Genomic DNA, 14,604 nt, shown 5'->3' on the forward strand with positions numbered 1-14,604 from the left:
GTAGATGGATGGGCTAAACAAACTTAGATGACAGTGAACCAATCCATAAACGTGCTTTGTGAATTGATTTAAATACAACACAGACAACAGGATTAATGCAAGACACCAGTAATATAAATGAACATAAGAAAGAGAAGAGCAGAAAACGCTTTTATGCCGGAAGTCACCAACACATGGGAAAAAAAAAAACCTCCGGCAAAAAGCTGCTTCTTTTTTTTTTTTTTTTTTTTTTTAATCAGAAAAAGAAGCACATACGTTATTCAAACCTGGTGGGGAGCCGCGCAATACACATACCTTACCAACACGATGCAGTACAATTTTTGAAGCAAGCAAGCAGTTTTTTGTCTCCTTTTGATCGCACACCACTGAACGCGGAGTAAGAATCTTTGCGCACATACAAAATGGATGATATAATCTGCTAGATTTGAAGAGTTTCACTCAAAGAATTTTTCTAATCTCACACTCAATTCAACGGAATGCGAAGTGTGTCAGTAATTGATGGAAAACCAGATTCTTGTAGTAAACGTGATCCTAATGAAAAGGAGGACTAGGGTTTGTAAATTGTTTCTCAACTTGAACACAAAGTAATTTGATTCACATCCTAAAAATGCATTTAAAACTGATCTCACAATTTTTAAGAGAGTCCAATTAAAAACAAAATATTCCCCTTGGTTTGGACTTTGGACTTGTAATTAACCATATTAAAAAGATTAGCCACAAATCCAATGCTCATAAAATAATTAGAGGGTTGTAATTAGCATTTGGACATGAATTAAAAGATTTATAACAAAAGATATAGACTTCAAACACATTCGGATGCGGTCCATAAGCAAGGCAAACAAGGCATGCACCTTAGGTCTCACTTTAAAGTAGGCCTCATATGGCAAACAAGGCATGTGCCTTGAGTCCCACTTTAAATTAAACCTCATATTTACCTTTATCTTAACCCTTGGAGTAAGTTCTACCCCTTCTATTCCTTCCCCCCCCCCCCCCCCCCCCCAACCCCAAAAAAACAAAAAACCCCAAAAAAAAAAAAAAAAAAAAATCATTACAACCGTTGTTCTAAAATGGAGTTGAGTCTTAAAACTTTTATATATATATATATATATATATATATATATATATATTAAAAAAAAAAAAAAAAAGGCCAGATTTAGGCAAAGGTTAGCAGTGGAGTCCACATGTAAGTGTGGAAAACGGGATGTGAAGCCCAGTAGCCCAAGACCCACGCTCGGATGCGTTGGCACGCACCAGGCGAACCCCACCCATGTGGGCATGTCCCCCTCTTGTCGATCGCAACAATGAGCCCAACAACTCTTTTTTCTGATCCAACAACCCTAAACCTTAAAAAAATTCAAAAAATTATTTAATTCAAAATTCACCTAAATTTAGTGATTTTTTAATATTTGTTGGAATCTAAATATTTTTTAGGTTAAAATGTTCATGAAATTAAATTATGATAGTATACATAATTATTATTATTTTTTCAATTACATAAAAAAAATTAGCCCAAATTTATTTTTTAATAACTTCGGACTAAAAAATTTAAGCCGTTAGAGCATAAAAGCCAAATTAAAACCTAAATTTTCAGGGCTAAAAATGTTAGATTTTACTCTAAGGGTTGAAGATGATCTTAGAATTTCATCATTCATCGTATTCTAGAAAGACGAAAAACGAATCTCTTATTCTCATAAATTGGATCTGATGTACTTCAAATTTATATTGTTGTGAAAAGAAAAAAGAAAAAAAATCATATGAAGATAACTTAATTAGGAATGCGCCATTTCATTTTTGTCTTAGGCACCAGCATGCTTTGGGACGGGCCTGATCACGCTGCCCTCTGGTCTATAGAAGCATGGCTAAATTACATTTTTGGTCTTTGCTGAGGACAGAAGGTGAATGCCTTTGCATCGAAGCATCGTCGACAAATCTCATGGAGAAATCATGTAGGTCCAGTTCTCGAATTCAAATCCGGCTGAAATAGCAAACAAAAATTGGCAAACGGAGAAAGTAGCAACAGAAATAAGATCAAGAAAACAGAAAGTGATGTAAGAACGAACGGACGCAAGAAATAGATTGATGTATGAGCTGTGACAACTCACAGAAGAATTTGTGGCGCTAGGAAAAGGCCTTTCATGCCGAAAATCGGAGCCAAAACATTGTTCTAATTGGATGAAATAAACTTTATTTGATGTTATTAGCAGGGCATATGACTTGATCAAGACGCCTGCAGGTGATCTTGAAGCTCGGAGATGAGTAAACTGATGGTCAGAAATTATCGAAAGCCACTCTTTGTTCACGCACCTGCAGTTGAAGACGGTCTTGACATAGAGCCTTGAGAGATTGTCCGTGACTAAAGCCTGCGGAAGGTATATATGTGCAGTGCACAGTAAGGAGAGATATTTTTCCTCGCATAGCGTTACAAATTCACTCAAATTTCCGTAAACTACAAACAGGTGATGTGCGTATGTCTTGTGGTTTTTTTAAGTTCACATAAATTAATACACAGTGATGTTATAGCCGACCGCAACTCCTAATAAAAAAGGAATTTCAATTAAAGAGATTAACAGAAAAAACAATGCACAGAAAATAATAAGAGGGTTGTGATTAGCATTTAGACAAGAAAAAAATGTTAGGAAGATCAACTTCTTAGACCACTTTTTATAAACAGATGTGACAAAAGGTTTCAATGATGCTCCTCTCCAGTCTATAGATGCGTGCCTAAATAACGAAAAGAAGCCTTTTTGGTCTTTGCTGAGGAACAGAAGGTAACTTTGCTTTTGCATCGAAGCTTTGTTGACGAATCTCTGCAGAAATCATGCAGTCCAAGGCCTAGTATTCAAATCCGGCTGAAATAGAAAATGAAAAATTGGCAAACCAAGAGAGTAGCAACATAAAATAGATAGTTCAAGAAACAGAAAGTGATGTAAGAACAAACACGCGTAAGAATTAGATCTATGTGAGCTATGACAACTCACAGGGGAATGCTAGAACTGGAGTTCTGTTTGGTGGACTTGTGGGGTGGCATGCTAGAACCGGCGCAATCAGAACCCCCTTCAGCTAACCGCTTGTTGAGTAGTTTCTTAGCTGTGCCTACCCTGCATATCATATAGTGATCATGATTCAGGAAAAAGTAAATTAGTAGAGAATTTCTTGGCTCCTTTGGAAAACTCACGCACACTGTAATATTCATACTTAAAAATAAAAAGTAAATTAGTAGAGAATTTCTTTCCCATTTCAATGAATCAATAGCCAATTACCGTAGCATCAGCAAGTGGCAAGCATATTTTCAACATGTTACGCGTAAGTTAACATGTGTTTTAGGGAAGGCAATAGACTACGTCGTTTTAGTCTCAAATCCATTAAACTTCTTAAAGAAGTGTTTCGCGATTACTGTAGCACAAATGAGATAATTCAATTAAAGAAACAGAAAGGCTCTACATTGCTCTGTAATTCATCAAGAAATTAGACACACACACAGATACTATAGTACTAACCGTTTGTCATTTTTAACTGGAGTTTACGTACGTTAAAAGCTTATCATCTATCTATTACACACTACCGCCTCCTCAAAATTTGGAGAGATATAATCGAAGAACTTAAGATCTATATGTTTTAAAATGCAATACAATCTACAAAACATCAACTTCCGCAATTAAAAACCAGAACTAAAAGTTAACAGAGAAATGCAGCTAAATCTAGGCATGCAAATCTCTTAGGAACGATTACAGTACCTTTTCACCTCCTCTCCTTTTGAAGCAAAATACAGAGAAACAAAGCTTGGACTGTAAGCATATGCACGAAAATCTGACTGAGTTCGAGCAATTCTAGTTTCCCTCAGATTCTTTCTATTTGGATCGTAACAAACCACAATCCAATCATTGTACGACATCAGTGATAAACCGACTCCAACTCAGTCTATGACTGTTGCACAAATAGACTTCCAGTCTAACACGAACTCCCAGTCCAACACGGAATCCTCACCGCTTGCTGCACCGCTTGCTGCAGATCATGTTTTGTCCTGATTCACCTACTTGTAATCCTAGTTCTACATATGTATGACTTGTAATCCTATAAATATGAATGCACGAATGCTCACTCTATTCATTGAGTTGAGTTTATAATTACTATCTTTCATGGTATCAAGAGCCAGCGTCTCACGACAAAGGTTCATATTATAATTTTTTTCTTTTCTCTCCGTCTTCTACAGTTATGGCGTCTTCTTCGTCTGCTACTGCTGCTCCCTCTGTCATGAATTTTCTCACCATCAAGCTCGACCGCAACAACTACCCTCTCTGGCGTGCTCAGTTCCTTCCCTTGCTGCGCAGCCGCAACTTACTATCTTATGTTACTGGTGAAAATCACTGCCCATCTGCTTTTCTTCTTGATGACAATGGTAAACTCACTGACAAGGTCAATCCAGTATATGCTGAATGGATACAGACTGATCAGATGATCCTTTCTTGGATTACGAGTTCCCTTACTCCCAAGGTTCTTGCTACAATCGTCAACAAAATTGATTCGGCTTCTGCCTGGTCGTCTCTTCAAGAACGGTATGCTTCTACGTCTCAAAATCGTATTATCCAAATGCGTACAGAATTGATGAATACTGCTCGTGGTAATCTTTCTATTGCTGACTATCTCGACAACGTCAACGCCATCGCCGACAACCTTGCTCTTTCTGGCGCCCCCGTCTCTGAATCTGACTTAGTTGCCATTATTATGAGTAAAGTAGGTCCACAATATGAGACCACTGTTGCTTCCGCACAGGCTCGTGACACTCCCATCACCTACAATTCATTGGAAGCCTTATTACTGAGTGCCGAGCAACGTTACAACGCCTTTTCTCTTCCCTCTGATAGCGGCACCTCTGCTTTTGCTGCTGTCCGTGGCGGTCGCAGTGGCTTCCGTGGCCGTGGTAATTCTTTTCGTGGTGGACGTGGTGGAAGCTTCTCCCGTGGTGGTGCTGGTAACTTCTCACGCCAAAATTTGGCTGCTCATGACTCCGGTTCTACCACCTCTGCAGCCCCTTCCCGCGGGTCCTCTTCTTCCTACAATGGCCTTCTTGGTCCAGCCCCTGGCTCCAGCACATCTCCTGGATCCTTGCCTGTTTTTTCCTCCTCTGGGCGTATTCAATGTCAGATTTGTCAACGCTTTGGGCACTCGGCTATTGATTGCTTCAATCGTCTCAATATGTCCTACGAAGGTCGGGTTCCCTCCTCTCGTCTTCAAGCCTACACCGCTGCACCCTCTTCCCGTGCTCCCGCCGCTGCACCCTCTGTCCAGCAATGGCTTTTTGACTCCGGCGCAAATTCTCACATAACCAATGATGTCAACCATCTCCAAAATCCTCGTGAGTATCATGGCACCGATCAAATTCGTGGTGTGAATGGTGGTCCAGGTTTGAACATCTCAAAAATTGGTGACTCGTACCTTCAAACTAAATATGCTTCTTTTCGTTTGCCTAACACCCTCTATTGTCCCCAAGCCTCCACTAATGTGATTTCTTTGAACCGTTTTTCGGATGATAATAACTGCTTCTTTACTTTACATCCCCATTTTTATCGTGTGCAGGATTCACGGACGGGGAGGATCCTTTTACAAGGCCGGAGTAACAATGGACTCTACCCGTGTTCTAATCGCCCATCTCATCAAACCCATGGTGTTTTTGCTTTCTTAGGTGAACGTGTAACTGATGCCTTGTGGCATAGTAGATTAGGTCATCCTTCGTTTTCAATTTTAAAACATTTAATTTCTGCAAATAAATTGCCCATTCAAGGCTCGTTTCAAAATAAATTTTGTCAATTTTGTCCCCTCGGAAAAAGTCATAAATTACCCTTTTCTTTGTCTACATCTGTGTCTTCTTCTCCTTTAGCGTTAATTCATTCCGATGTTTGGACTTCACCCTCTTTATCTGTTTCTGGCTTTAAATATTATGTGGTGTTTGTGGATGATTTTTCTCGTTATACTTGGCTTTATCCATTACGTGCAAAATCTGACGTTTTTCCTACATTTGTTACTTTTAAAAATTTGGTTGAAAATATGTTCACTATTAAGATTAAAGCTTTTCAAACCGATGGTGGTGGGGAATTTGTTAATAAGGCCCTTAGTACGTTTTTACATGACCATGGTATTTTACATCGTCTTACATGTCCTCATCACCCTGAACAAAACGGATTAGCCGAGCGTAAACATCGTCATTTAGTCGAGACTGGGCTTACTCTTTTAGCCCAATCTGGTTTACCTACTTCGTATTGGGCCGAAGCTTTTCATACTGCTAATTATATCATTAACCGTTTGCCCACTCGTCTTTTACACCATATGTCTCCTTATGAAAAAATATTTCACAAACCTCCTCATTATCTGTTTTTCAAAGTTTTTGGTTGTGCCTGTTATCCCTACTTGCGTCCTTATAATACTAACAAATTACAATTTCGTTCAAAACGGTGTGTTTTCTTAGGATATTCATTAAATCATCAAGGTTATAGATGTTTGGATCCCACTACGGGACGTGTCTTTCTTTCTCGCCATGTTGTGTTTGATGAGAACAGTTTTCCATATCAAGACTCCATTGTTACTTCGTCATCACCACTCTCCTCGTTTGTGGATCCCGTTCTCGAGATTGGCCCTTCCAAAACACCTACTACTGCCATCCACTCCTTCCCGCACCCACCTCATCCTATTACTCCAGCCGTGTCTACCCCACCTCAGCCTTCTACCCAACGCCCACTTCAAGTATACACTCGCCGATCCCCACGCCCCAAACCTTCTCAGCCTCATGTCCTACCTGCATCACTCTCTACCGTGCCCTCCAGTTCTTCTCCTGAAACAGTCCCTACATCAAACCTGCCACCAGTCACACCCGCCCCATTGGTTTCATCTACTCCCGAGGTAAGTGCCGTGTCCCATTCTATGGTCACTCGAGGCAAAAGTGGTATTTGCAAACCTAATCCCAAATATACTTATGTTGCTACTGTTACTAATGCCTTGGTTGAGCCTACATGTTTTAGTCAGGCTAATAAAGATTCCGAATGGCGAAAGGCGATGGTTGACGAATTCAATGCTTTACAACATAATGGCACTTGGACTTTGGTTCCGTTTCAACCCACTATGAATATTCTTCCAAATAAGTGGGTATATAAAATCAAGCGACGTTCTGATGGCTCACTTGAGCGTTACAAGGCACGGTTAGTAGCTAACGGGTTTCATCAACAAGAGGGTTTAGACTATGCTGAGACATTTAGTCCTGTTGTCAATCATGCGACTATTCGGTTAATTCTCTCCATTGCTATTCATTTCAATTGGCCTCTTCGACAACTTGATGTCCAAAATGCGTTCCTTCATGGTTCTTTGAATGAAGAGGTCTATATGCGGCAACCACCGGGATTCATTGATCCTCAACGTCCATCTCATGTGTGCAAGTTGCAACGTTCTTTATACGGTCTTAAACAAGCTCCTCGTGCATGGTTTCAATGTTTTTCCAATCACTTGGAAAATTTGGGTTTTGTATCTTCTCATGCAGATTCCTCATTGTTTACTTTCTTTGATGGTTCCGTGGTTATTTACTTGTTAATTTATGTGGATGACATTCTTCTTACTGGCAATAGCATGGACCATATCACTCGTTTGATTCATCAGTTGGGCACATTATTTTCAATGAAGGATCTTGGACCACTTCATTATTTCTTAGGTATGGAGGTTCATCGTACTAGCACGGGCCTTCATCTTACTCAGACAAAGTATATCACTGATCTTCTCCAACGCACCAACATGCTGGAATGCAAGCCCATTTCGACCCCAGCAATTAGTGGCCGACGCCTCAGTCTCTCTGATGGCGACCCATTGTCTGATATCACCGAGTTTCGTAGCATTGTGGGTGCCTTGCAGTATCTTCTCTTCACTCGTCCTGATATTGCCTTTGCCGTTAACCAGGTTTGTCAGTTTATGCATAAGCCCACAACGACACATTGGGTTGCGGTTAAACGCATCCTCCGTTATCTTAAAGCTACTCCAAAACATGGGATTGTTTATCGCTCGAGTTCCCTTCAGCTCACTGCCTATGCTGATGCGGACTATGCTGGTGATCCGGACGATCGCCGTTCTACTGGTGGTTACTGTATATTCCTTGGTGATAACCTCATCTCGTGGAGCTCCAAGAAGCAACGTGGTGTCTCACGCTCCAGTACAGAAGCTGAATATCGACAGCTTGCCTACACAGCCGCTGCTCTCTCTTGGTATCGCACCTTGTTTCGAGAGCTTCATCTCCCTCTTGCTCCGCCCCGCCTCTGGTGCGACAACATTAGTGCCATTTCCGTAGCTTCCAATCCAGTTCACCACCAGCGCATGCGGCATGTCGAAGTTGACTATCACTATGTTCGGGAAAAGGTAACTCGTCACGAGCTCATCGTTTGCTATGTCTCCTCCACGGATCAGCTGGCTGATCTTCTTACCAAGGGATTGTCTGCAGTTCGTTTTGCATCCTTGCTGTCCAAACTTCCAGTTCGTGACCTCCCTGTACGTTTGCGGGGGAGTGATAAACCGACTCCAACTCAGTCTATGACTGTTGCACAAATAGACTTCCAGTCTAACACGAACTCCCAGTCCAACACGGAATCCTCACCGCTTGCTGCAGATCATGTTTTGTCCTGATTCACCTACTTGTAATCCTAGTTCTACATATGTATGACTTGTAATCCTATAAATATGAATGCACGAATGCTCACTCTATTCATTGAGTTGAGTTTATAATTACTATCTTTCAATCAGGATTTCCCCATTGCTTAAAAATATCAGTGGTTCATACAGGTCACAGCTGCGTTCCCTCAGATACAATTTTTCGACCACAAGAGTTTTAGTCCAGGAGTCCTGGACACCATACTCTTTCATAACCCACATGTCAAATTGTCTAGGATCGTCACCATACACGCATACGAAGAGACAATCTCCCACCACTCCCAACTTCAAACAATCTGCAAATTCCTTCTCCCTAAACTGTGAATACCTAGTACTCTCGGAAACCCAGTGAAGAGCTCCGTGCAGAAACACATTGAATGATAAGCAAACATAGTCCCAAGGTGCATTCTCAATGCTTCTGCAAACTCCCGTACCAATGGTGGATATCTCAGTCTCATATAAGTTGTCAGGTGAGGACGATTCACACTCAGGATAAAATGTTTGCAACACCTTGTACTCATTCGTCGCCGCACTAAAACCAAGTCCAACAAAATTCCAGACTGCCTACCATTATTAGCAGGCGGAAAAGCGATGTATTCGCCCAAAATTGGGTTGCACACATACAAGGGACCATATTTTCCAGGTCCAGACAAACAAGGCAAACCGTTGCACGAGTTTATCACCTTAAAATCGGAAATGGGCAGGCTATTTTTTAGGGTAAAGCTCATTTTCTCGATCCCCAAATGAGAATCGGCGAGTTCCTCTATCCAGGTATAATCCAGTTTCCTTGATTTGGTTTTAGGGGGTGTGGTCTTGATCAAGATGCCGGGAGTGGGCGATCTCCAGAGGCAGAGATGGGAGCATAGCGGGTCGGTAATTAGTGAAAGCCAGGGTTTGCAAACGAACCTGCAGTTGGAGAGGGTCTTGAAGTTGAGCCTTGAGAAAATTTCCAAGACTAAAGCCTGTGGGAGTTGATGAAATTTGCAAAGAGGTCCTTCGGGTTGCGGCCATTCTTCTCCTAATCGTGCTTCGCCGCCGATCAGCGGCGTGATTGCCACTCTTTTCCTATGATTCATTTTGTGGGTTTTAGGTTTCTGAAGGAAATTGGAGAGTTTGAAAGAGAAGGAGAAGCGAATTTATGGAAAACCCGGAAAATCACGAAGGAAGAGATTTTGGCGGCAAATTTTCCCGCGTGAAATCCAATTTTGGTCTGCGGAAAAGGCGCCAAAAATTGGATAAAAACTGGGCTGGGCCCGGATGATTAGAATAGGCCCAATAGGGCATGGCCTTCAACATGACTTCTTTGCGTTTGTCGGGAAATTAAGTTAAAACTCAAAAGAAACCTTCTGAGTCAAACAATTACATACAAGTTAGTAGCAATGAACTTACATTAACAAAAGTATTTAACAAAGCAAGTTATGACTGCCATTTTCATCGATGGAGGCGGAGTTATCCTGAAGAATTTTCAAGAGGAACCAGTGCTGGAGCATCGTAGACACATCGGGAACCCATTACCGCTGAAAACATAACCCAAGTGCTCATTGCATAGAGCACACGGAGCCCCTGCCCTCCAAGTGAAATCCGGCTGAAAAGAGATTGTCTAGGAAAGACACAGTAACAACCATCAGATGGATTCGAGAAAACAAAATGTGATCGCTAAGAAAATAGACTGATGAACTATGAGGACTCACGTTCGCAGAGGAATTCGTGCTTGTTGGAAGACTTGCTTCGAAGGAAGGCCAGGCACGGCCCAAGTTAAGTTTTGTAGACTTGTGGTGTTGCATCTCAGAGGCAGAATCATAACTCCCTTCACGAGGAAGATCAGAACTCTCTTCAGCAGGAAGATTGTCACGTTTCCTACAGCCTTGCACCCTGCATATCATATAGTAAGCATGCCAAAATGAGTTGATATAATTCCCGACAAACGTCTCAGACTCCTCCCTAAACATCCATGTATCGTACAAATTTATGGAGTACAATAGTTCTGCTTTTGCTGATAACCATTGCCACTATGTTTTGATATGTGAAAAAAAAAAAAAAGATCATCTCGAATTTAACAAAAGAAAATGAACAAAACACATAACAAAAGGCTCTGTCATAAACCGCCTGAAGAGTACTGGTCGGCGATAGAGATTGGAGTCATATCAAAACAATTCAAAATGCAGAGATATTGACAGAAGTTAAGTTGCGATAGATTTCCATATTTTCAAATATTCAAGGCCTGGATCGTATTTCCGAACATACACATCAACTTCCACAAACTGAAAGCAAATAAGAAGTTGTAAACTTGTAACCGAAAAATGCAATTAAATCTATGCATGTATAAGTGAAGAAAAATTGCAGTACCTCTTCACCTCCTCTGCCCTTGAAACATTATAGAGTGAAACAAAGCATGGACAGTAACCAATTGCATGAAACTGATTTCGGGTCTGAGTAATTCTAGTTTCTCTGAGACTCGTCCTTTTCTGGTTATAGCAAACCACAGCCCAATCATTGTAAGACATTACAATTTCCCCATTTCTCAAAAACACCATGGGTTCATACAAATCGCAACTAAGTTCTCTCGGATACAAGTTTTCGATAACAAGAGTTTTAGTCCAAGTCTCTCGGATACCATACTCCTTCATAACCCACATAACAAATTTACTAGAATCGTCCCCAAACACACACAAAACAAGACAACCTTCCAACACTCCCAACTTCAAACAGTCTGAAAATTGCTTCTCCAGCGGTCCAAAGTAGCTAGGTGGGGCAACTGCCTGAAACTGTTCCCTTTCAAAGTTGAAGGAATTTATCAGCTCAGAAACATCGCTACCGCGAGAAACCCAATGCAGAGCTCCATGAAGATAAGCATTGAAGGGCAACTGACAGCCAAGGCTCCCAGAAGCAGTTCCAATGCTTCTCCAAACCCCCTTACCAATGGTGTATATCTCAGCCTCATAGCTGCACTTATCATTGCTGATCGGTTTAGTCAACGGAACAAACGTTTGCAACACCTTATACTCACTAGTCCCAACACTAAATCCAAGTCCAACAGAGGTAAAATTAGGCCTAGCCCTATCGCTCCGTGGCACGGTGATGAACTCACCCAAAATTGGATTGCAGACATACAAAAGGTCCCCTCTTTCGGGTCCGGACAAGCAAACTAAACCATTGCAAGAGTTTATCAGATTAAATTCAGAAATGGGCAGGCTAAATTTGGGGGTAAACCTCAGTTTTTCGTAGCGAAAGCGAGAACCGGAGGATTCCTCAATCTGGGTAAAATCGAGCCTTCTTGTTATGCTTTTGGGGGGAAAAGTCTTGATCAGTATGCCAATGGGGGATCGTGAAGTGCAGAGAAGGGAAAATTGCGGGTCGGAAATTAGAGTAAGCCAGGATTTGCAAACGCACCTGCAGTCGAAGAGGGCTTGGATGGGGAGCCTTGAGAGGATGTCCATGACTATAGACCGCTGGAGGAGTTGAAATTTGGAGGGAAGTCTGGGCTGCTGCCATTGCCGTCGTTCTTGTTGGTGGTTGTTGGTCGTTGGCGGCTCTGGTGTATCTGCTGCTGCTGCTCTTTTTTTTGGATTCGTGGGGTTCTGCCCTTTCCTTCCTCTCGGCATCTTTTATTTCCGGCGGCGGAGGGAAATGAGAAGGCAATTGGCCGCGAAGGTTAGAAGTTGGACCGGTGTCCTTCTCGTTCACTTGTACCAGTTGGACTAGTCAAGACACTAGAGTTTTGGGTCAGCAATTTTTGTTTGTTTGTTTGTTAGATAAGGAAGTCAAACGGGTTCAAATTTACGCGATGGTGCAAAGACAACACTCTTTTTTATAATTCACGCGGTAATGCAAAGACAATACTTATTTCCACTATTGCACAGAGTAAAAGCAGCTTGATGAGGGATGATGACAACCTCCGAAGACTTTATAACCGAATAATTTTCACGATGAACTGGCGTCGAAGAATAATTTTCACGATGAAATGCTCGAGGGGAACTCGAGGACAACTTAATCGGCCTCGAGTGGCTATATCTCTAATCACAGAAGACGAATTCTAAAAAGTTTGTCTTCCAAATTTCCCATCAAATAATTGCTTGAACTTGGAGCACTTTGAGACCGATTCTACGGTCCCTACAGGCACTCGGTGCCTGTAGCTGCTGAAGAAAAATCACGTTTAACACAATCCAATGTTGTTGCTGGAATAGGCAGGAAAAATTCATCCATGAAACAAGAAACTAAAACAAAGAGGTTTTATTGGCCCTTCAGCTATAATAAAATATCATAACAGACTCACAAACACAACATTCAGATTAACAATCTTTGTGTTCTCTTCATACACGGCAGAAATCACGTTAAGGTTTAAGCGTAAGAAAGCAGCTAGATCTGTTGTGACAACGATCCAAAAGACCTCATCATGCAGACATTTCAGGAACAAGCTTGATGGAAACGCTGTTGACACAGTGGCGTTCATCTGTCGGCACCTTGTGCCCTTCCCCTTTAAAAACATGCCCCAAGTGACCGCCGCAAGCTGCACATGTGATCTCAGTTCTCCTCCCATCTGGGTCAGGCTGAAGTACGTACATAGTTGTTTCAGTTACATCCAATGTCAGTAAAATGCATTAGCTAAAAACAAAAACAAACAACATTTGTATTATCAGCAACAGGAACACACCGATCGGTTTATGGCACCAGGCAGACCCTCGTAGAATGCAGGCCAACCGCATCCGGAATCAAACTTGGTAGTTGACTTATAAAGCGGTGTTCCACAACCAGCACATTTGTAAACCCCTTCTTCAAAAACCTTGTCATATTCCCCAGTGAATTTTGGCCTGCATAACTCCAACCGTAAGCAAGTCTAACTTAATCAATTCACACATTGTGCAGATACTAATATCTCCCCAACATTGTACTCAAGGCGAAGGGATTAGATAACATGTATTAAATTGGTAACTGGAGTAATTTCCTCCGAAATCTAATTCTATACATATTATATACACAAGAAGTAGGGTAAATTTGGAGATTTCGCAAAATTTTGTATCTTTCAGAAGTTTGACAACTCGATGATTCTCGATTTTAGTTCAATTACTGCTGGAAGGGCCTAGATTGGGAATTTTTCTAAATCTTAATGGAAGACAAAAAGGTCTTCAACGTGTTAACAAAAACGAACATAAAAACTAAAAACTGAAAACGAAATGGTTATCAAATAGCCTTAGTTTTGCAAGCAGACTTAAAAACAGTTAAATACCATTAGTAAGCAAGTAAACCCTAAAGCACTTCATGGGTGTTCTTCTGCCAATTCATCACAGATGCTATATTTTTTGTGGCTAACAAATTGTTAGACTTCGAATATGTTATACAATCTTGTAAATGACAACATGTTTTATGAGTTATATTATCAAAAATACAAAAAAATTATCAGAGAAACAGAAGATTTAAAAAAAAAATATTGAATATACCATCCAAGAACAACAAAATCCATAAATTTCTTCAATCGACCAGACTAATCACAAAATCCAGAGAAAAGACAGAACCCATCAAATTCCAAATACCACATGAGAATTGAGACATATCTAAATTGATCATAGTATAAAATATGATGACCAAAATTAGAAATAGGAACAGGCAGATCAAGAAAAGAGAAAGGAATTACTCAGTTCCTTTCTCGCGCAGAATCCTGAACTGTTCCGGGGAGAGAACAGCCCGCCATTCTTCCTCAGTTTTCTGAACTGAACCTGGCGGTGCAGGTGTAGGTGCAGCCATGTCTTCACTCTCCTCGCTGTTTTTTTTGGTCGATACGTTTTCTTGGAAAACTTTTGAATAGACTTATGTGGAAATTCTAATATTGAACATGGACGCAAAATCAACCATATCCTCTGTTAGAGCATCTCCCGAAGATTCCTAATTAGTCGAGGATTTTCGTTGACAGTACACTAAATATCATAATAAAGATTA

General features: G+C 41.0%; 3 protein-coding genes across 4 annotated transcripts; all 3 read right to left on the reverse strand.

Moving 5' to 3' along the window:
• Positions 1–8,751: 8,751 nt before the first annotated feature.
• Positions 8,752–9,684, reverse strand: LOC125471490 (F-box protein At3g07870-like). The gene is made up of 2 exons (XM_048571928.1): positions 9,580–9,684; positions 8,752–9,237 (listed from the first exon to the last, which is right to left on the reverse strand). Exons 1-2 carry the CDS (start codon positions 9,682–9,684, stop codon positions 8,752–8,754), a joined length of 591 nt encoding a protein of 196 aa, XP_048427885.1.
• A 274-nt stretch (positions 9,685–9,958) lies between these two features.
• Positions 9,959–12,335, reverse strand: LOC103929069 (F-box protein At3g07870). Of its 2 annotated transcripts, none has more exons than XM_048572397.1 (3): positions 11,020–12,335; positions 10,365–10,545; positions 9,959–10,258 (listed from the first exon to the last, which is right to left on the reverse strand). In XM_048572397.1, exons 1-3 carry the CDS (start codon positions 12,273–12,275, stop codon positions 10,139–10,141), a joined length of 1,557 nt encoding a protein of 518 aa, XP_048428354.1. In that variant the 5' UTR covers positions 12,276–12,335; the 3' UTR covers positions 9,959–10,138. The 2 variants fall into 2 exon arrangements, with proteins under 2 accessions (XP_048428354.1, XP_018498445.2); XM_018642929.2 differs by having other exon boundaries at positions 9,959–10,273.
• A 553-nt stretch (positions 12,336–12,888) lies between these two features.
• On the reverse strand, positions 12,889–14,462 carry LOC103943568 (peptide methionine sulfoxide reductase B5-like). The gene is made up of 3 exons (XM_009353874.3): positions 14,303–14,462; positions 13,325–13,481; positions 12,889–13,220 (listed from the first exon to the last, which is right to left on the reverse strand). The coding sequence occupies exons 1-3, from the start codon at positions 14,410–14,412 to the stop codon at positions 13,065–13,067; spliced, it is 423 nt and encodes a 140-aa protein (XP_009352149.2). The 5' UTR covers positions 14,413–14,462; the 3' UTR covers positions 12,889–13,064.
• Between the last annotated feature and the right edge of the window lie 142 nt (positions 14,463–14,604).

Source organism: the organism of the source record quoted next, unplaced genomic scaffold (genome assembly GCF_019419815.1).
Source record: "Pyrus x bretschneideri cultivar Hongxiangsu unplaced genomic scaffold, Pyrus_bretschneideri_v1 Contig6, whole genome shotgun sequence".
Lineage (NCBI taxonomy): Eukaryota > Viridiplantae > Streptophyta > Magnoliopsida > Rosales > Rosaceae > Pyrus > Pyrus x bretschneideri.

What these genes read in the sequence shown, in the direction of transcription:
- LOC103943568 (XM_009353874.3), bottom strand. Translation starts at nt 14,412, where the DNA reads ATGGCTGCACCTACACCTGCACCGCCAGGTTCAGTTCAGAAAACTGAG. An exon ending in CTGCGCGAGAAAGGAACTGA is followed by an intron (nt 13,482 to 14,302) that starts GTAATTCCTTTC and finishes GGAGTTATGCAG; the next exon opens with GCCAAAATTCACTGGGGAAT. An exon ending in CTGGTGCCATAAACCGATCG is followed by an intron (nt 13,221 to 13,324) that starts GTGTGTTCCTGT and finishes TACGTACTTCAG; the next exon opens with CCTGACCCAGATGGGAGGAG.
- LOC103929069 (XM_018642929.2), bottom strand. Translation starts at nt 12,275, where the DNA reads ATGCCGAGAGGAAGGAAAGGGCAGAACCCCACGAATCCAAAAAAAAGA. An exon ending in AGGGCAGAGGAGGTGAAGAG is followed by an intron (nt 10,546 to 11,019) that starts GTACTGCAATTT and finishes TATGATATGCAG; the next exon opens with GGTGCAAGGCTGTAGGAAAC. An exon ending in GCACGAATTCCTCTGCGAAC is followed by an intron (nt 10,274 to 10,364) that starts GTGAGTCCTCAT and finishes TGTCTTTCCTAG; the next exon opens with ACAATCTCTTTTCAGCCGGA.
- LOC125471490 (XM_048571928.1), bottom strand. Translation starts at nt 9,684, where the DNA reads ATGGCCGCAACCCGAAGGACCTCTTTGCAAATTTCATCAACTCCCACA. An exon ending in AAGACCCTCTCCAACTGCAG is followed by an intron (nt 9,238 to 9,579) that starts GTTCGTTTGCAA and finishes TAATAATGGTAG; the next exon opens with GCAGTCTGGAATTTTGTTGG.